This window comes from Salvelinus fontinalis, chromosome 21, assembly GCF_029448725.1.
Source record: "Salvelinus fontinalis isolate EN_2023a chromosome 21, ASM2944872v1, whole genome shotgun sequence".
NCBI lineage: Eukaryota > Metazoa > Chordata > Actinopteri > Salmoniformes > Salmonidae > Salvelinus > Salvelinus fontinalis.
Window position 1 is genome coordinate 17,752,107 of NC_074685.1, and position 21,823 is coordinate 17,773,929.

At 44.3% G+C, this 21,823-nt stretch overlaps 2 protein-coding genes across 8 annotated transcripts in view; both read left to right on the top strand.

Moving 5' to 3' along the window:
- Positions 1-13,693, top strand: part of LOC129818346 (voltage-dependent N-type calcium channel subunit alpha-1B-like) — a 209,550-nt gene extending 195,857 nt beyond the window's left edge. For 6 of the 7 annotated variants that reach the window (XM_055874150.1, XM_055874152.1, XM_055874151.1 and 3 more), the window contains 9 exons: positions 98-205; positions 737-897; positions 1,308-1,471; positions 1,634-1,763; positions 1,889-1,999; positions 3,199-3,237; positions 6,773-7,031; positions 9,991-10,214; positions 10,359-13,693. In XM_055874150.1, coding sequence (XP_055730125.1) covers positions 98-205; positions 737-897; positions 1,308-1,471; positions 1,634-1,763; positions 1,889-1,999; positions 3,199-3,237; positions 6,773-7,031; positions 9,991-10,214; positions 10,359-10,886 — 1,724 coding nt within the window. In that variant the 3' untranslated portion in view covers positions 10,887-13,693. The remainder of the gene's footprint in view (positions 1-97; positions 206-736; positions 898-1,307; positions 1,472-1,633; positions 1,764-1,888; positions 2,000-3,198; positions 3,238-6,772; positions 7,032-9,990; positions 10,215-10,358) is intronic. The other variant, XM_055874148.1, reaches the window with a different exon arrangement.
- A 410-nt stretch (positions 13,694-14,103) lies between these two features.
- The window catches only part of LOC129818348 (collagen alpha-1(XI) chain-like), a 114,627-nt gene continuing 106,907 nt past the window's right edge, over positions 14,104-21,823 (top strand). The window contains exon 1 of the mRNA XM_055874155.1: positions 14,104-14,522. Coding sequence (XP_055730130.1) covers positions 14,402-14,522 — 121 coding nt within the window. The 5' untranslated portion in view covers positions 14,104-14,401. The remainder of the gene's footprint in view (positions 14,523-21,823) is intronic.

Consider the following 21,823-nt stretch of genomic DNA (forward strand, 5'->3'; position numbering starts at 1 on the left):
ACATATTGGCCCTGATGGGGATGTGTGGGACATTAGTTTGTGGTGCTGATGAATGAGTAAGGATGTATGTGAAACCTAGGCGTTTGTCTCTCAACAGGAGTCCTGGCCCAGCGTCTGTGTGACGCTGACCTGAGGAAAGATATCTCCAGAGTCTGGCCCAACCTGCCTCAGAAGACTATCGACCTGCTGGTCACACCATATAAAAGTAAGCCAAGCTGGTGGTGTGAGTGTATGTTTGTGTTAAAGGGTGTGAGTGAGAAACTGAAATGCAGAGCAATAGAGAGAAAGGAAGTGAGAAAGAACTTAGAGAGACAGAAAATACAGGAAATAATATTCAGAGCACTGAGCTTCACCAAAGACCAGTCATCCCTCGAGGGAGTGTGTAGGCTCAACTGCCAGGCTTTCTACTAATTTCTACTCTCTCTTTTTACTGCTTGTTCCGTCTTCTCTGTATGTGGGAGCTATATTTACACACACACACACACACATGGCTTGACAACAGTACACTCGCCCTCATTCTGTCTCCTCCGATGCCATCTACTGGTAGTGGAGAGAAGACAACTAGTGCTTCAACTTTTCTCCACTACTCTCTCCTTCCTTCTCTTGTTCTTCCTTCTCTCCTCCTTTCTTCTCTCCTTCTTCCTTATCTCCTCCTTCCTTCTCACCTTCTTCCTTCTCACCCTCCTTCTCACCTTCTCTCCTTCTTCTTCTCACATTCTTCCTTCTCTCCTTTCAGATGATGAGTTCAATGAGCTTCTTTGCCCCTTTGCGGTTGTAAACCGAGAGCTGACAGTGGGGAAGGTCTACGCTGCCCTCATGATCTTTGACTACTACAAGCAGAACCGGGCCAAGAGACTGGAACAGCAACTGGGACTGGACTTCACAGGGACAATTAAGGTAGGATTGTATAGACGGCTCATCTTTGCCATAATTGCTGCTATGACAGCATGGGCAGTGCCATTGAGGGCTATCTAAACTTCTTCAAAATAGTAAAAGTTGTCAATGGCGCTTCCCATGCTAAAACAGGCTTTGTGGCAAGTGAGCCCTCTATCCACATCTATGGGCCTCAAAAATGCACTCATGCATGGGACTGACTCTCATAGATGTTCCTGAGATAAATCTTCCCATACAGACGAAAAGGCATTGGGTCCTATGGTGTTCTTTTGGGGCCAAATTATTAGCGAGTTTTAGGCTCCAAATCCCTTGAATTTGTCACTACTGTGACAGATGAAGGACTAGAAATGGGATGGAATTTAATGCACGCGTAACGTCACTTGATTATTTTCTCTTCTCTGTGTCTCCTGCAGAATAAAAAGGGCCCAGCCTTCTTCCGCCACATGCCCATGACCCATATGCAGGAGGAGGGGACAACAGTCTCCAGAGCCAATCCCCTGCCATCCTCCCAACCTGAACCAGAGTCTCAGCCAGAGCCCATGCCATCCACCACCTCTCTAACCAATGGGGAAGCAGTGTGAGTGCCCACCCATGGGGTTTTCTTAGCAGACATACAGTCATGAATATCAATGGATTAACATTCAAATACTGTACACATGTAGTAAAGCAGGTAGACGTAGCACATCATGTTGTCTAATAATGTAATCTAATATGGGTGGGTGTGTGTGTGTAACCTCAGACCAAGCACTAGAAGTCCCATAAAAGAGTCAGGAGAGCAACTGTCTGAGGAGGGCCAGCGGTCCAGCAGTAGAAAAAGGATTCTACAGAGGGGCCAGTCAGAGGACGTGCCCTACTCCAACAAACCTCAGGTACTTAGTACATATATTATACCAAAGATGGGAAATATGAAAGCAACCATTCACTCTTAAACCTCTGGTACACACAACTAGTGGTTGCAAACTTTTCCTAAATTGCCTAGTGTGTGTTTTTTCAGGAATCAGTGGAGATGAGGCAGGTGGAGAACGGTGCTGATATAGGGGGCTACTCTGGTCTGGATGGCCATGGCAGAGCAGCCTCCATGCCAAGACTGGACTCCCAGTACTATGTAAGTCCTTCATCACTCACCGCCTTACTGTACCCCTATACTCTCTCACATAGGACGCCGCCAAGACCTGATTCTACAAATAGGACAATGTCAACATTAGGGCAATTCTAGTTGTACAGTAGTACACATTATACAGGTTAGGGTTCGTACAACACAGTTAATACTCAGTTGACGGTATGAAATAATTCTTTGTCATACAGTCAGTAGGACTTGATGACGATATTACTATGATACATAGTCAGAGAGGAAGGGAGTGAGGGAAATAGTAGAAGTGAAAGGGAACATACAGTAGGATAGAGGAAGATAGAGTAGAAGAAGGAAACAAGATAAAGATAGGTAGAAATTAATTAGTGAAAGCAGCCACAGGCTAACTAAAGCAGAGACGCTGTCTGTCAGTGCCCATTAAGTCATCCTGCTGACCTTGTTTGAATCCCAAATGGCACCCTATACAGTATGCCACTTTTGACCAAGGCCCATATGACTCTGGTCAAAACTAGTGCACTATATAGGGAAAAGGGTGCCATTTGTTATGTAGACCTTATGTGACATCTCACTATAATATTTCCTCAACAAATCTGAATGTAGAGCCATGTCCCCAGCAACACAGTGAACGAGTATTTTGCATTCTACACAAGATAAAATATTCTTGTTTTAAACAACTGATGATAATCTGATTGCCACATTGTGTAATATAATTTACTCAATAATGTAATATGCAAATATCTCTCTCCCCGAAAAGTTCAGATGGAAAAGTCTGTAGGGAATTGCATAAAACCTTATTTCAACTATGCCCCATCATCACCTTGCTGTTAATACATGTTGACATCCATTTCCACATATTTTTTTGACCCATTTGCCTGATTTAGTTTTTCACACAAATGTTATTATATCCATTATGGATATAGTTAATGTCCCAAATTTGTTTTACTGACATTCATTTTCTGTCTTTTTATTTTCATATTTTTCTCCCAGCTCCTGTGGTAAATGGAGTCCTGGTTTCTTCCCTCTTGAATACTTTTTCCGGGCCCTTCTTTCCAGCTGTGTGATTGGTTCACACGTCTAACCAAATGAATCCTGTCTGTCTCGCTTTGCTGTCAGTCTGTCTTCCTGTCTCTCCATCCACTCCCACTCCTCCCATCCTCTTCTCCTCTTGACTCCCATAGCTAATGTTGTGCCCACCTCCCTCCTGTGTCTGATAGCGGAACCACCCTCGTCACCTACCTGGGACCTACCTGGCAGTATGTACATCTGTTCCGCCTCTCTCTCTCTCTCTTTGTATATATCGCTTTCTATATATCTCTTTCTTTCCCTTTCTCTCTCCCATTCCTCTTTTTCCAACTCTGTTTACCTCTGTGCTCCCTCCATTCCAGAGTTCACACACTCTCAGCATCAATGTTCCCTCTAAACTGCGGACGCGCAGCTCCCCCAGGACTGCCGTGCAGAAGAAAATATCAGCCCACTGAGTGAAGCATGAGTTTGAACTTCACTCACTTCTTAGAGCAGTGGTCACCAACCGGTCGATCACCATCGACTGGTCGATCTCTAAGGAATTCCTAGTCGATCTCCAAACATTTCTGTAAAAAAAAATGATAAAGCCTTGTGTTCCTATTTTTTTTTTCATTCGTCTGGGGCTGTTGGCGTTAGGTGCACCCGATTCAGCTGCCCTGCGCTCCGGGTAGGCGAATTGTTGCCATTTTGAACCATTTCATGTGATTGAAGGTGCAAACTCAGGCACCATCAGCCCAGTAAAATAAAAAGCAAATTATTTAAATGTACACTCACTCAGCTGTGCCTCACAAGTAATACAACAACTGATCTATTACCGGTGGGATCATATAGCCTACCTCAAATGTTGAAATATATTTTTTTTTAAATGTCCCGAACAACAATGCACTGGCAGGGCAATTCAACCAAAGCCAATATGCGGTAAAGTCATGTTAAAAAACATCTGAGTGGTAGATCTCAGCTTGCATTATGACACAGAAAGTGATCTTGACTCAGAATAGGTCGGTGAACACTGTTCTAGAGTTTTCCCTGTTAACACTATCAACATTTCTCTTTACTGTGGCAATTGTGATCGAATCAACGAAATATTAGCCACTTTTAATGCAACATATCGAAACAAAACAAACTATGCAAGAGCTTTTTTTGTAGGCAGAACGCATCGGAGTAAGATTCTATTGCATTGACATGCACGACTCAGCCCATACTCTACACAGACCGGTGTGACAAAACCAATCAGAGCTGCAGTAGGTCTATATGCAAATAGACCATTGCCATATATGGATCTGTGCCATTTACAGTGAACTGGACGGTGTTTACAGCATGAGAGGTTGTGAGTAGATGCGGTTGTTTTGAGATAAAAATGAGAGCTGCATGTAGCCACGTGTGCACATTTGTTCATATCCTTTGGTAGTTAGTGAGTTATTAACCCAGTTATAGATCATTTGTAGTCAGTAATAGAGGAGTGATTGCTTCCTAAACGTATACATTTCTAGACATCTTTGAAAAGTGAGTCAGGTAAAGAGATTTTTTTGTCTTAATGGAGCAGTGTTGTATTTTGAGATAGGCGTGAAGTAGCCAATAGGCAGAGAGGGGAGCATAATTTCGTGGTATGGGAATAACAATGCATTTTATATTGTAAAATGGTTTCTTGCATCAAACACCACAACATTTTCAGTCACCTCCTTGACTGAAGGATAAGTGGATAAACAGGTTAATGTCAAGCCCTGCATGTTTTTTTTTCAAAACTCTTACATTGAACACCACACCTTGGCTGCTACTGTAGGCTGAATAATATAACAGCTTTTTCCATGTTAAAATGTTATGGGATGCATTTTCTCCAATGTTTTTGATGGTAGGCCACTCTGGTAGACCTACATTATGATCAAATAGCCACAGTAGCCTACTTGACCACTGTTAAAACTAACTTAAAGCGGGTACAGCCTGTGTTCACAGTAAACACATGCCGGAAGTTGCAAAGGAATTTTCAAAATTTTCACAATTTAACAATGTTTTCACAAAGTTTGCGCTCAGCAGACCTGAAATTTGCACAGTGCCTAAAACAATTAGAGGGAACATTGATCACTGTCTGTCTGACACTCTTTAGACATTAGTTAAAGCCCATATTGGTGTGAGTATTCAAGAGCCACGTCACCCACAGTAGAACTATTGTTCAGTGTTTTAGTACTTTGAAAGTTCCCCACATACATACATGGTACGCCATTTTCTGCTTCCTTGCCATGAAGTGACATATGACATTTGTGAGAATTAGTGTTTGTGTTGTTTCAGTGGGTGGTGTGTTAATGTTTTAATGTAAGCAGCGACTGCTATTTTCCTACTTTCCTACTGACATAACTGTACTGTTGTCTCTTTATTTCCATATGTTGTTGTTGTTGTACAATCCACTGACTGAAGCTACTGCCCAGAACTGTGTGATAAGAACTCTTGGAACAAGCACAACAGAGTGTATACCTCAATAATCAATTTGGTTATGATCTATAATATCTGTCAGTTGACTTGTGGCGATACCGATTCAACAATGAAGTAAGAACTCAACTTAGAACTGGAAATTGAACAGGACTTTTATATTGGGAATACTCCCATGCTTTTTCCAGGAGACTACTCAGCGTTATGGGTCAACTATGGCAGGGTGTCACCCAGGCTGTGACCAACAGAGGGGGTGATAACGTAGTTAGTGTTCCAGCCTATCAGCTCAGTTACTGTACCTCCAGTCCAGGCAGAGCTATTCGGTCAGATAAGAATCTGGCAGGGTGGAGACATTTCCTATTAAGTAACTACAGTATCACCCTGATGCTCAGTATTGAAGTGTTTTAGAAATAACTGTAATTATGTACTTACTACTAATGGACCACATTGATAGAAGCTGTTCATTCCAGCAGTCTTAAAGTTCATCATGTTGTATTTTGCCATGTTAATCAAGCTTCTTTCAAACACAGAAAAATCAGAGCTTGTCAAGGTGTGAAATATGTTATGGGAAATGTCAACACCCTGCTTATTCGTCACTAGCAGTGTCTCCTGCTAGCATATGACAAGTTTTAACAACATGGACCAAACATTATGTACGCCCAACCCCAAATCAGACCCTACCGCTTACCCCCTATGCACCTGTGTGTATCCCAACAATGTGATAGATTTAGGTAGTATGGTGAATATGGTGTGGTGCCAGTATATTGCCACTTAGCGTGCCAAAGACCTATAGCTCTGGTCCAGGGCATTACATGTGGGTTGCTGATGCTGAGCCTTCCTACAATGTCAGCAAGCCTCACATAATGCCCTGGACCCAAGCTAGCCAGGGGGCAGAGGCAAGGTAGAGTCATTACCATATCATTATCATTTTGATTATACCTACCATATCCTTTCGGTTCGATATCATGTGCCTAGGCCCTAGGGATGGGGGCAAAGGGGTTGATTTGGGATTCAAAGGGTGCTACGCCAATCATTAGTGTTGTGTTCAAGATGAAATATAGTTAGTGGAAATCTCGGAGTGTTTCAGTCAGAAATGTCTCCTCAACATCTGTTTCTGAAGAGGTTGAACGTTGGTCTCAAGCCCAGAGAGTGGTGTCCACCGGTCGATCGTACTTCCTTGTCTGTACTGTGTCTAGTGAACAGTTTGGTGCTTGGTGCTCCAGTCCAGTAGTGCTTTGGTTGTGCTGTATAAAATAACACTCTAACGCTACACTACTATGGTAGCTAGCCCTCCATCTTGTATTCCTCCACTCACTGTTCTTCCTCTTTGCTCACTCCTCTCAGCCTATTGCTGACATCAGTCCTATCAGGCGGTCGGCGTCCACGTTGGCTTCCCAGTGCCCCCAGGAGATGAGTCTGAGAGACTACACCCTGGAGCGGCCCAGCCAGGCCCAAGCCCAGGCCTCCTCGGCCCCAGGTCAAGCCCAGGACAGGCCCCATCACCATCACCACCACCGCTGTCACAGACGCAGGGACAAGGACAGGGACAAGAAGCAGAAGTCACTTGACAGGGCAACCAGCGTTCAGCCTTCTAGTACAGCATGTGAGAGGGGTACCACATGATGCATGCATGTGCACACATACACACACAGACTTGTTTCACATGGTCATGCAACAACATACACACTCTCAAAGATATCTCACTCACTGTGGAACCCATGCAGTCCAAGTTGTTGAACTATGAATTCATACAGAAATAGAGTAAGGACACCGTTCATTCTCAGAAGCAGCAAAAGAGCCCTTGCTCTTGTTCCAAATCGCTTGGACGCCTTTGCATAGTGGCATAAATTCCTTATCGTATTACGGACCTGATCGGGTTATGATGGAAAGGGGTTTCTCTGTTGCGCTTCCCAAAGGACTTGAGCCAGGGATTTTGTGTGTCAAGTTTTCCATCTGACTAGCAAAGAGACTTATGAGCTCCCCGAGGAAAATCTGCTTTGTGTGGATTAGATTTTCGATTTGTATTTGCCGTTCTTCTTTGTTCTATGGCCTCAAAAACGGTAGTTATAAAATGTTGGCTAAGCTGCTCCAGTAGTAGCTCCCCTTAGGGGCGACGGGGCGGCCGCTCTACAAACTGTGTACGATGTGAAATCAGCACGTCTCATGTACAGGCTGTGACTGAGTGAGGCTTAAAAAAACTTTTTAGTGGAGAATATCTCTGGCAGCCTGGGCCCCACAGAACATGGGCATCAGCAGCCAAGAGTTTTTAATTTTTTTAAATTTTAATTTCACCTTTATTTAACCAGGTAGGCCAGTTGAGAACAAGTTCTCATTTACAACTGCGACCTGGCCAAGATAAAGTAAAGCAGTGCGACACAAACAACAACACAGAGTTACACATGGAATAAACAAACATACAGTCAATAACACAATAGAAAAGTATATATATACAGTGTGTACAAATGAGGTAAGATAAGGGAGGTAAGGCAATAAATAGGCCATAGTGGCAAAATAATTACAACTTAGCAATTAAACACTGGAGTGATAGATGTGCAGAAGATGAATGTGCAAGTAGAGATACTGGGGTGCAAAGGAGCACACAAAAAAAACAGTATGGGGATGAGGTAGTTGGATGGGCTATGTACAGGTGCAGTGATCTGTGAGCTGCTCTGACAGCTGGTGCTTAAAGTTAGTGAGGGATATATGAGTCTCCAGCTTCAGTGATTTTTGCAATTCGTTCCAGTCATTGGCAGCAGAGAACTGAAAGGAAAGGCGGCCAAAGGAGGAATTGGCTTTGGGGTTGACCAGTGAAATATACCTGCTGGAGCGCGTGCTGCTATGGTGACCAGTGAGCTGAGATAAGGCAGGGCTTTACCTAGCAAAGACTTATAGATGACCTGGAGCCAGTGGGTTTGGCAAATTTCTGTTTGAAAAAGCTAGCCTCTGCTTTCCTAACTGCCTGTGTATATTGGTTCCTGACTTCCCTGAAAAGTTGCATATTGTGGTGCTATTCGATGCTAATGCAGAACACCACAGGATGTTTTTGTGCTGGTCAAGGGCAGTCAGATCTGGAGTGAATCACGGGCAATATCTGTTCCTGGTTCTACATTTTTTGAATGGGGCATGCTTATTTAGGATGGTGAGGAAAGCACTTTTAAGGAGTAACCAGGCATCTTCTACTGACCGGATGAGGTCGATTTTCCTTCCAGGATACCCGGGCCAGGTCGATTAGAAAGGCCTGCTCGCTGAAGTGTATTAGGGAGCGTTTGACTATGATGAGGGGTGGTCGTTTGACCGCAGACCCATTACGGACGCAAGCAATGAGGCAGTGATTGCTGAGATCCCGGTTGAAGACAGCAGAGGTGTATTTGGAGGGCAGGTTGGTTAGGATGATATGTGCCTGTTTTTACGGATTTGGGGTTGTACCTCGTAGGTTCATTGATAATTTGTGTGCGATTGAGGGCATCAAGCTTAGATTTTAGGATGGCCGGGGTGATAAGCATGTCCCAGTTTAGGTCACCTAACAGCATGAGCTCTGAAGATAGATGGAGGGCAATCAATTCACATATGGTGTCCAGGGCACAACTGGGGGCAGAAGGTGGTCTATAGCAAGTGGCAACGGTGAAAGACTTGTTTCTGGAAAGGTGGATTTTTAAAAGTAGAAGCTCAAATTGTTTGGGCACAGACCTGGATAGTATGACAGTGTAGTCCATGTTTTCTCACATAGGTCAAAGGTCATCAATACACACTCAAACCCGTACTGACCTAATTGATAGACAACCACACATATACCGTACCATTTCACATGGCTCAGAGACTATGATGGCACCCCTAAGTCCCTGTTTGCGCTGTATGACGTCATGTCTGAAATTGCATCCTAATCACCATATAGTGCACTACTTTTGGCCAGGTCCCATAGGGACCTATGGTTAACAGTAGTGCACTACACAGGGAATAGGGTGCTAATTGGAACCTAGCCCTGACCTCCAAGAAGCAGAAACATGATCCACGGAACTGGTGGGCTGGCTGGTCAGCCGTCCACTGATAATGACACGGAGGTGATCTGCAATAGAGATCAGTCTGTGGTCATGGTGTAGTGTAGGTGGAGGGTAGTGTCAGGGGCGCAGGGTGGTTTTGTGTTAGCGTTAGAGGCCAGCAGCAGCTGGGCTTTATTGGGCAAGCCCAGTCAGGGGGATTTATGGACACCTTTGGCAGGGCAGAGAGGGGAGGGAGAGAGGACAGGGAAGGAAGGAGGGAGGGAGAGATGAAGACAGGGAGGGAGATGCAGAGAAAGTGATACATTCCTCTGGGACAGACACACCAGGACAGGGCTCTGACACATGAAGAGTGAAAAACAGACACTTGAAGCTGTTCTGTTCTGTCGTTGTGGTTTTCATCAGACATCAGACATTGGATTTTGGAAGAAAATTTAAAGGTCAGCACAAATTATTTTCTGATGTTTTGTCTTTATTCCTTTTAATTTGGTCTGAGGGATGCACATGCACATACTTCACATGCCTGTATGTTACATCAGTCCCTAATACTGTGTGTGTGTGCCCCAGGTTCGTCTGTTGACCCTCCTGTGGAGGGCTTGACCAGGGAGCGGGCGAGGGAGCATGACCGTGGCCGGCCTCATGAGAGGAGGCACCAATCTGCAGCCGGGGAGACGAAGCGTTACTACTCCTGTGAGCGCTACGTAGGCAGGGAGCACTGCCACACCAAGTCAGCTGGCCCCAGCCGCTCCACCTCCCCTGGAGAGACCCACGACCTAGGCCTCTTCAAGCAGGTGAGTGGCCCTGGAGCTTGGGGTTTGAGGGAGAGATGTTAGTGCTGCTTTAGGGTGAGATGATTTAGGTTAGGTGGGGGGGGGCGATATCCTGTCCATCGCTTCATCTCTACGACTCTCTGCTTTGTTTTCTGTCTCCTGCAGAGAATCGGGATGAGTAAAGGCAGCCAAGTGGTCCTAACCTTTGGATCTAGTCCATCCTGCCGTGGGCGCAGACAGCTCCCCCAGACCCCCCTGACCCCCCGCCCCGCCGTGGCCTACAAGACTGGAAACTCCTTGCCCATGCAGTTTGGTGCCACAGGGCAGCAGTCCTTTCTCAGTCGTGGACTCTCGGAGCGTGACGCCCTGCTGGAGTCACCCCCCATACCCGTCACCCTCATTGGCTCAGACCCAAACCTGAGCCCCTGTCTGCGGAACGCCCCTCCACGCAGACTCCCTGAGGAGCCTGACAACTTCCAGGATGCTGTGAGCAACCATGGAGGGAGCCACTCCCCTAGGATCATTGCCTCAGCCTCCCATGGGGCTGCTGGGCCCTCTTCTGCACCTGCCCCACAGGGCCGGGGTGGGATCCCAAACGGGTACCACTTCACTCTTGGGGTCAATGCCGTTTCAAGCTCCAGCCCCAGAGGGACTGGGAGTTTCCGTGAGAAGGAAGAGGATGACTGGTGCTAGTGTAGCATAGTGTGGTTTAGCTAACATCCCCCTCCACATATCTGGAAGCGTTTTAGCTTGAACGTTGATGAACTCGCTCATCTTTTGTACAGTACAGTACATGACAGTACAGTTTTGTCAGTTCCTGTGTGCTCCTAGGTGGCCAAGGGTGAGAGGTATGTTCCAAGATGTGTAAAACATTGAAAAGTACTCTGAAAAGGAAAATCATTCCCGTTTTTTGTGATGTTTTCTCTTTTCTACACAAAGGACACTAAAGGACAAAGGACACCTGCTATGACATTTTCTCAATTCCTTTCTTGCACTGAAATTAAAGCTTATTTCGATAGTGTGCATAGTCCAGAGGACATGTGAAATCCCTCTTGGATATTTTACCTTGGGTTTATTAGGTGAAAAAAAAGCCAAAATGTCTTCCTACTGTCTGTGGGGGAAAACAACTAAGACTTTAAACAGTGTTTCACTGCAGGATTGAGCAGAAAAATCTTTATTTCACCCTATATTCCAATTTTAAAAATGGGCTACATACTATTGCTGTCTAAAGGACAAAACACACTGTGCTGTCTTACGGCTAAAAGCAGCTGGTGGCCTATCGCCTCTGACCACAGACCATCGGCCGCCATTTTCTACACAATGAATAGCCAATGTTCTTTGACACCCAGCAGGTGATCTACTGCGTATGGTGTGTTTCCTTTCATGTGTCTGCTGGGTCTGGAAGTAAAATGAGAGGAACCAGGAGACACAAGTGGTGATAAAAATGCATTACCACTCAAATCCCCTCCCCCTCTGCAGAAAATCTAGTATCTCTTTTACTCTTTTTACACAAGCTTTGGGCTTCTATAGGTATTACAGAAACATACATATGGTTAAGTAGGTCTCGTATTGCTGCTGTTTTTCCATGTAACCCATGACATGTTGAACCATTTCTCAACAACAAAAAAACACAGGACTGAAGATTCTAATATATTTTCTATGGAATATCTTTTCAGGATGTTCATTATTTAGTGAGTTGTACCTAGTGTAAATGATGAGTGTTGTTGGGTAGGTCAGCTGTTTCTAACGTATTGCTCTAGTGGCTGAATACCAAGTGCCTATCATTAAAGATGTGTTATTGTAAAGCTATAATGCAGCCTGACTTGTGATGTATCAACACTGGAGAGGAGAGGGTGGAACGTATGATATGAGGTATACAGTATATGAGGTATATAATAACTGGTTATGCATATAAGTAGACATTTATATAGTTGAAAAGCAAAGAGAGGTTTACGTAATTTAAGGACTACAGTATGAATTGCTGGTTTGGAATGAACAAAGCCTTTTCTTTGAATCTCCAAGGAGGGAAAGATTTTTGGTAATTATGTACAATATGATTATATAAGTAGGTCAGAACTACAGATCCAAAGAAAGCAATGAAATGCATGCCAGGGTCTTGAACTTGTCAAAGTTGCCTGTACTGTTGCTTAAGGGTGTATACAGAGCTTTTGCCTTTCTCTTCCAAAAATATACAGCACTGCCAGAGTGAGATGTAAGGAAAAGTGGTTCCAAGGGAAAAAGTGCCCTTTGTGATTCCTTCCAACAAGGAAAGTTTCACTTTACGTGTTCTTATCGATATCAACAATATATTCAAATGTATGACTCCAAATCTCTCAGATAAAGTAGAGTAAATGTACAGTTAATGAATTCTGCCACTTTTGCCAATATGTCATGGGTTTGTTTTCCTCCAGATATATTTCTCCTGAAAGCAGGGTCGTGTGAAGGGTTTCACTAACTGATACATAGCCTACAACCTTGTGTGTTCACAGGTATTGAAGGGTTGTGTTGAGTGTTGACTCTTTCAAGTAGGGCTATGCAACAAGATGACACTTTGGGACGAATTCTCATCTGCGCTGTAGCTTTACCCTCTGGGGTCTCCAGGTTCAGGCTTTAGCATGACTTTTTACCAAATTTTACATAGGATTTATTAACCAAGATTTGTAAAATGTAAATGTAGTATATAATGTACGTTGAAAATGCATTAATGAAGGCACAATGGTTATAAATTGAATTATGTCAAACAGGGCATTTTGAGTTCAGCAAGTCGATTTGCATGTACTCTGATAGAACCACCCAGATGGACAAATGTTTGTTTTTATTGTACTAAATCAGAAATAGCATTTATTATGTTTTCTATAGTCAGATAACTCGTGCAATCTATTTGATGGATCGTCAAAGGTGAAATATTAGACTTTGAATTGAAGTTATTAAATGTGAACATGGCTATATGTAGGATTGCAGGAATCTTCCTTTGGCCTCTGTGTGCCAATATGGTGTCATAGTGGGGGATAAAATGAGTGTGTACCCCTAGATCTGTGAACACACCCATCATGTTTTAAACCTCACTCACCCCACCCTCCCAGTAAATAGGTCGCCAATTTTAAAACCACACCAGTTTGTCTCGGCATACCTCATCCAGTTTTCCTGTGGCTATATTCCCTGGACATGTCATGTTTGCATGTTATGAAAAGTATGTGCATGTGCAAAAAAAAGACATTGTATAAAGAATGTAGTGTATGAAGATAAACAATCTGTTCACTGGTTGTATTTTCTGAAGATCTTTAATTAATGCAAATGTCTTCGTTTCTGGAAAGTCAAAGAGCTTGAATAACATTTCAACTAAAGTATTGAACTATATTTGAAGGTTCTGGTCTGGAGTAACTGGGTCCTTTGCTGCCTGATATGTTATAGGCCTATGACTGTCAATCCTACAGTTATTTCTACCATTACATTTTGTATGAATAGAAGTCCTTGAATAAAGATATATGAACATGATTGAAGCCAATGAGTTGGCATATTTCTTGGTGATATATTCACCTGCTTGATGGTGATCTGTTTTGTTGTGGATGTCTTTATTGTAAGAGTGGCATATGTAGGGGCTTGCTTATTAGTTAATAATTAGATTTGAATACATCTGTATTTTCATCAAGCCTTTGCAGTCATTCTCAGAAGTGGCTGAGCCCCATTAACTACCTGCCCCCATTGACCACCTGCCCCAAGTGTATCTGAATTCTGCCTGACAAACTAGCCAGAGGAGCTGTCTGTCTCCCAGTAGCCTAGTGAGTCTGTTGTCACAGCTATAGACAGTTTGTGAGGTGTGAACCAAAGAGGGGTTTCATTGGCTTGGATCTCAGGGGGTGGGCGGGGAGCTGTGGAGTACTTGCGGTGAGTTGGTCCTGAAAGAGACGGTGGAGAGGTTGCAATTGCCACACACAGATGCTTATGGAGAGAGATCTTCAAAACAAGTCAGCTAATGTTCTATTCATGACAAATACCTATTTTTGTCTTAACTGAAGTTATAATATCTTCACTGATTTATAAGTGAGAAGTTTTGAGTGAGCGGAAAAACGTTGACTTTACCAAATATGCATAGTGCGCTTGGGTGTTGCTGTTTCCGCATCCCATCCACATGAGGACGCATTTCATTACCATTATTGTTCAATGTTAATTGTTTTGAACAGTTTAAGACTTTTTGATATTGAAGGACAATGTTACCCAGGGGGATAAAGTGGGCATGTTATCTAATGGGGCTCTTCAATATCAGCGCCGCCTCCGTTGATGATGAATGGACAGACTCTGCAGGCGAGTCAGGGTCGGGAATGCTAACAGGTAAGGAACGACCGGTGACTTGCTGAAATAATGTGTATTGAGTGCATCTATCTGTAAACTTGGCCATAAACCCATTACGTCAATATACTTTTGATATTTAATTCGCACTCCTGCTGATAAATCAATTTAGTCTATCACCTAGCCTAGCCTACTGTATGCCATTACATTGATTTCACAATTATGCAATTATATTCAACGAAATAGGTTGAGTCAATTCGACAAGCTTGTCATCTAATTTCTTCGCCTCGTGGAGCCGCTGTTGTTTAGTTTTCTGAAGCGGGTGCTTTTCATTTATGTTACGTGATTTTCTTTCACGGAACAATTATATTAAAGTAAATCTTCTACTCTAAATTATTCCACGAGTCAGATGTACTGTACTATTTTCTGAAACATCCCTGACCAGCACTACATGTCTTGAGGCAAACAGAGCTACTGGTCTCCACCTTTTATGTGCTGCCTTCAGCATAGAATGCTTCTTAGGCTGCGTTTACAAAGGCAGCCCGATTCTAATATTTGTTTCACTAATTGGTATTTTGACGAATCAGATCAGCCCTGAAAAAGATCTGATGTGAAACTATATCATGTGATTGGTTAAAAGACTAATAAGTGGAAAAAATATCAGAATTGGGTCTGCCTGGGTAAATGCAGCCTTAGAGCCAGAGCAGATGTGAGCACACTCACTGCTAATGTGCCAGATTCATTGGCAACAATAATGAACCGTTCTTGGACTGATTCCCTGGCTGGCACCATTTTATCTGATATGCCTACTTCTAGCTAATGGCCTGCACCACACTATACTTTGTTGACAGCATTATCTTTCAAAATGATGTTATTAGATGCCTTCTGAGTCTGAAGTAGCCTACCCATACCAATGACAGCATTCAATATGAGCCTGCCCATCAACTGGTCAGTCCAGCTAGATTAATAGATCCTGGCCCTAATAGATTATCTTGTGAATGTGAACTTCTTGCACACCACAACTCCACTATCAGTCTTATTTATTACCGTAAGCGAGGAGGCTGTCTAAAAATAATGCAGAATAGGGATGATTGAAAGTAAATTGAGAGTCTCTCATTCATCATTGTCAACGGTCCTCCCCCTGGTGCACAGCCCCCTATCTCTTCTTGTCTTTGGTGCAACCTCTCTCTTAAATCATGTGCTTGTGCTCAACTTCAACCTCCATTTTAAGAGCTCTTGGCACAGGGTGAAATCAAGACACTTGTCAACAGTCACAGCACTGAATGTGGTTGGCAACATCACATGGAGACTCAACACAACGCACAGGGATGTAACTGCTTTCCACCAAGTGCATGAGGTACATGCTGTTTGAACATCTTTGACACATGATGATTGCATTCAAGCAAACAAGGGGTTTTCATGTTTTCAGTTAGTTTTTGAACTTATATCTGTAGAACACGTCCACAGGTGTTTGGTGGGGCAAATCGTACTTGCTCACTGGCAATGAGGAAAAATCCCTTGGGAATGCTCTTAGTTGTGCCTGCAATCCACTCTGAGGCTTAATGTTGATGAACCACAGCCTACTGTGAGTGACATAGGGCAGGATCAATGTGTCACTTTTCTATCTTGACCTTATACACATTGGCATAGCTTTGTGATACTGTAACTGTTTATTTGCTCTCTCAGCAATGACCATAAGACTAATGGTGCTGTAGAGTCAGAGGATCTGAGTAGCACTGTATTATTAGAGCACTCCCTGGGGATTAGAGGTCGTTGACAGTTGAGGCTCTAGGAAGCTGTTGAAATAGTCTACAATATCAGTGACAATATTACCCATAGTTCGTCATGCTGGAGATTCAATGGTGTTTCTCCCATTCTGGTCCTTTAAATCAGTTTGAGATATTTTACAGGTTTTCTTTCTTACCATGTTTAATCTGTTTTTGTCCAGTTAACAGGTGGGGTACTCTGGGATTGGCCAAATGATCAAAGATGTCACGTCTGGATTCTATAGGATTGTTTTCCAAATTCACTATTATCACATTTCCTCAGTTATCTTTAGGTCTGTAGCCACATAAGGGATCAAAAAGAGTTGTCTGAGAAAGGAGACCAATCTAAGGCCTCAAATTAGAGTTTCATAGTGACAGACAAATCCGGGGGTGTGTTGATTGAATCCAGCCCCATGTTCAGAGTTGAATGTTTTCACTGTATGTTTTGAGAGGAGTCCCTGGAGTCGTTGCGGACGGCAGAGCGTGAAAGCCTTCTTTAAACACTGATGGTTTTCATTGAATAGACTGGTGATTATGTAATGTTAAGATAATAGTCCTCTAGGCAGCTGCATAATCAAGCCTTGTGAGGTGGTTACTCAGTTATTTAGATTTTATTACTATTATACCGTGTAATATAAATACCTTTGCTCACCTGGGGCTTTGTTAATTCTGTTGATACTAAGAATGACGACCAGCCCAATAAAAGTATCAGAGAAAGCCTAAGCACTAGTTGAGCTCAATGACCTAATGTAAGTTTATCCCACACGAATAAAGAGGCTCGGTGGGGTGGGAGCTGAGGAGTTATTTTCTTAGCCTTTGACATTATAAAAGTGACTAAACCCACAGCAATGCGCTTGCGGTGGCGGTGACGTCATATTGCTGTCTGCACTGTAATTGCATTGGTTGTGTTGAACTTTGGTGGCGACAGCACCAATGAGACGTTGCTATAGCGTGCAGAGAGATACAATACATCATCCCCACCATATTTGAACTCTCTCCAACTATGATAAATTACACGAATGCAATCTATTCGACCGGGGTTGATAAATTGCCTTCATTTATTTGATGGCTTTTAAATCAAAGTTCCTACAGTGGCCAGACCTGGTTTGGCTTGACAGGGTAGAGCAAAGAGGAACAGTGTAGTCGCTCAATCTGAGGAATAAATGATCAAAAACAGGCTGTTATCTCTGACACAACTCGGGGTCTGTATCTAGCCAGTTTCAAGCTGTGATATCTGACTCCTCGTCGTGTCTGGAATACCAGCACCCTCGCCCCATTACTGTGTCTGAAATACCAGCACCCTCGCCCCATTACTGTGTCTGGAATACCAGCACCCTCGCTCCATTACTGTGTCTGGAATACCAGCACCCTCGCCCCATTACTGTGTCTGGAATACCAGCACCCTCGCCCCATTACTGTGTCTGGAATACCAGCACCCTCGCCCCATTACTGTGTCTGGAATACCAGCACCCTCGCCCCATTACTGTGTCTGGAATACCAGCACCCTCGCCCCATTACTGTGTCTGGAATACCAGCACCCTCGCCCCATTACTGTGTCTGGAATACCAGCACCCTCGCCCCATTACTGTGTCTGGAATACCAGCACCCTCGCCCCATTACTGTGTCTGGAATACCAGCACCCTCGCCCCATTACTGTGTCTGGAATACCAGCACCCTCGCCCCATTACTGTGTGTGGAATACCAACACCCTCGCCCCATTACTGTGTGTGGAATACCAACACCCTCGCCCCATTACTGTGTCTGGAATACCAGCACCCTCGCCCCATTACTGTGTGTGGAATACCAACACCCTCGCCCCATTACTGTGTGTGGAATACCAACACCCTCGCCCCATTACTGTGTGTGGAATACCAACACCCTCGCCCCATTACTGTGTGTGGAATACCAGCACCCTCGCCCCATTACTGTGTCTGGAATACCAACACCCTCGCCCCATTACTGTGTCTGGAATACCAGCACCCTCGCCCCATTACTGTGTGTGGAATACCAACACCCTCGCCCCATTACTGTGTGTGGAATACCAACACCCTCGCTCCATTACTTTGAACCTCAGCGATATTTATCATAAGAGCATACTGTAACGCTCAGAATGTAGAACATCTGTTGTTGAAAAAGATGAGATTGTATTCACTCAGTCAACATTAGCATCAGAGCATCATTCAATCTTCTTCATTGGGGCAATACCCTTTCATTCCTAGAAAGGCCCTGTGCACCCTTACCATCACCTCCACTTTAGAGGTGGAAACCATTGACTGACCTTTTGGTCTCTCTGATTTAGTGTGTTAATGGAGCCCAGCCAGTGAGAGGGCCAGGACTTTCTCTGGCGGCTGGTGTGTGTAAACACAATGGGCAGGGCAGCCCCATGTGCATTATGAACCCCCAGCTACCAGCTCTATCTATAGCCCTTTGTCACACACAATTACCTTTCAGACAGGATGCCCTGACTTTCACATTAACCCCCCCACCCAAAACTTCCCCTTAGAACAGCGCACCCTACGTCATTATGAGATTATCAGACCAGAATTTGTGCACCTCCATAAACCAAAAGTCTGGATTTTGCAGTATACAGCAGTGTTTGAGTCTCACACTCACAATGTTTTCTGTCTGGCAAAGTTAGCGAGGGAAAATGTTTGCAAGCTGTTCCTCAAAGAGGAGGATATAGTTTTTTTCTCCACTTAACGCCGTCTGTGTGAGTGCATTGACCTGCATGATCTGAAGACTTTGCGATCCCATCCAGTCCACACGCTTTCAGCACTTGTCTAGCACATAGTCATCTCCATCTCGCCACAGACTACCAGATCAGAGGAGCGGCACCGACCACGTCTGCGAGATACTCACGCTTTGCCGGCAGGTCGAGCTTATGTCATTGCCAATATAATGCCAGATACATAACCGCGCAGCTGCATCCAATGAAACACAATCCAAGCTGCAGCTTTGTTGAGAGTGTGTCTGGAACCTATTACCAGCTGAGCCGGTCAGAGGCACACACCCCTAACACACTTCACCAGCGTGAACACACTGGATCACTGCTGATGTCAACCCTGTGTGAACACAATCAGGAGTAGTCCAATGGGCACAAGCCATATGCTGGACCAGAGCCCGGGCCCATATCTTTGTACAGAAGGAAATGGAAAGAGATGCTAGATTGTGTGGGTTGGTTCTGTACAGAGCAATACTTTTTTCAAATGGTTGGTGTGCTGTTGGAGAAATAGAGGGTGTACCATAGGGTTCGGTCCTGAGGCCATGTTTGTTGCCCCAACATCAGTGTGCAGCCCACAAAACACATGCCCGATGGTAACAAAAAAGAGGTGAGCAATGTGATAAGGGTGATTTAATGATTCCATATTAGTCTTAACCTTTTGTTCGCGTTTCTGCCGTGATGGAAGTGTTGACATGCTGCTATTGTGTCCATTTATCCCTTCTAATATCTTTGAGTTATTTTGCAGACTCGTAAATGTTACACACCTGCCAATTCAGAGGTCCACCCAGTTCTTGTTGATTCCAAACAGTGTGGTAGTGTAACAGTATAACTTTATGTCTGTCCCCTCGCCCCGGGCGCGAACCAGGGACCCTCTGCACACATCAACAACTGACACCCACGAAGCATCGTTACCCATCGCTCCACAAAAGCCACAGCCCTTGCAGAGCAAGGGGAACCACTAGTTCAAGTCTCAGAGAAAGTGACGTCACCGACTGAAAGGCTGCTAGCGCGCACCACCGCTACCTAGCTAGCCATTTCACATCGGTTACATTCACCCCCCTTTCAACCTCCTCCTTTTCCGCAGCAACCAGTGATCCGGGTCACGGCACCAATGTAACAGTATAACTTTACAGCATCCCCTCGCCCCGACCCGGGTGCGAACAAGGGACCCTCTGCACACATCAACATTGGTCGCCCACGAAGCATCGTTACCCATCGCTCCACAAAGGCCGCGGCCCTTGCAGAGCAAGGGGAACCACTACTTCAAATCTCAGAGCAAGTGACGTCACCGACTGAAAGGCTGCTAGCGCGCACCACAGCTACCTAGCTAGCCATTTCACACCGATTACATTAGCAACCAAATCCATAACTCATTAACAACGCTCTGGGAAAAAATGTAAAGACGGAATGCACCTGCTGCCTCAGGTGATGCCCTCTACAGGGGCCTGTCTCGGACTGTCTCTCCCTGTGTCTGTGTGTTCCAATCTTTAGTTTCTTTCCTTCTAGTCTTTTGATCTTTCAATTTCTCATTCACACGGAAATTTTCTCTTCTTGCTTCTCCTTTTCTCTCTTTCTCTCTCCAGGAGTTGGCTACTTGAGAGAATAGCCACACTGAATAGCCACATTGTCTTTCCACTTACAGTCAATAAGGGGGAGCCCAGCCCCAGCCTAATGTGCTGCTTGTGTTCTGCAAAATAGATGCCAGATGATGCAATGTTGTTTCATGCTGGTTAAACACATATGCCCCTAGATTCTCTCATACACACATTCCCGTTTTGACCCACAGTACAACAGCACAAAACTTGTTCTCCCGACATACACTCAGGTCCATTGTCCAGCTGCCTTCTCAGTGACCATTATGTGACAGCATTGTGCACTAAATGGTCAAATAAACACACCACTCCCCCCTGCCCCTTTAGGGTGAAACATGCCATTCATGTTCCTCTTTAGTCTGCCCCAAGTATATTATTGGATGGGACTACAGGTGGGATCAGCTAACATTCTACAGAGTTTTCAGCTGTGATGTTTGACTCCTCATCATCTTTACAAGTGTCATCCTAAACTCTAATTCAGAAACATGTTATTTATCTTTATTCTATCACAAGCGAGGCATTTAACAGTACATATAATCTTCAGAAGTTTTGACTGCAAATAATTAAAGGTTCCAGGGATATTTCGATTATTCATTTCTTATTCAAAGTGAGGTATAACCGGGGTTGACCAGCAAGGTGTTGCGCGGTTGCTGAAATATACATTCAACATGCTACTTTGTTAATACGAGAAAATGAACGACTTGCAACATGTTGATAAATGTCCTCCACTCAGATGTACATGTGCTGATCGCTATCTTTACTGCTTTTGACTGATCTTGATTGATGAAGGACCTGAGGTTAAAGACTGTTATGACAAACTGAACTTCACTCCAATGGTGGACAGCCAGAGGGAGCAGCATTAGTACATCTTGGCATTGTGTTTTGTTTTTCCTTCTTCGGTTTCCTCACGTGAACCATGTCCTAGCTCGGAAATTCCTCCCTTGTCTCTGTCAGGACACGTTAAACCCCCTAAGCTCCTTTTTACTTAAGGGCTGATTGATTGTGTTGAAGTCCCTGCTCAGTTCTGCATGTCACGTGCTCTCAGTGGGGTCATAGGGTTTAGCAAAGCGGCCAGCAGCTGAAGGCCTGTTAAAGGCCCTGGAGGTGTTTTGGCTTGTGGGGGGGCTTCATCATTGACTGGTCCTTTTCATGGTGCAGCCCGGCACTGTGTCATTTTAATCAAAACAGTCCCCCAACAAGGAATTTTAACAAGCGTTTTTTACTATATGCTTGGGTGTTTGTGTGTGCGCAAGTTCGAGTGTG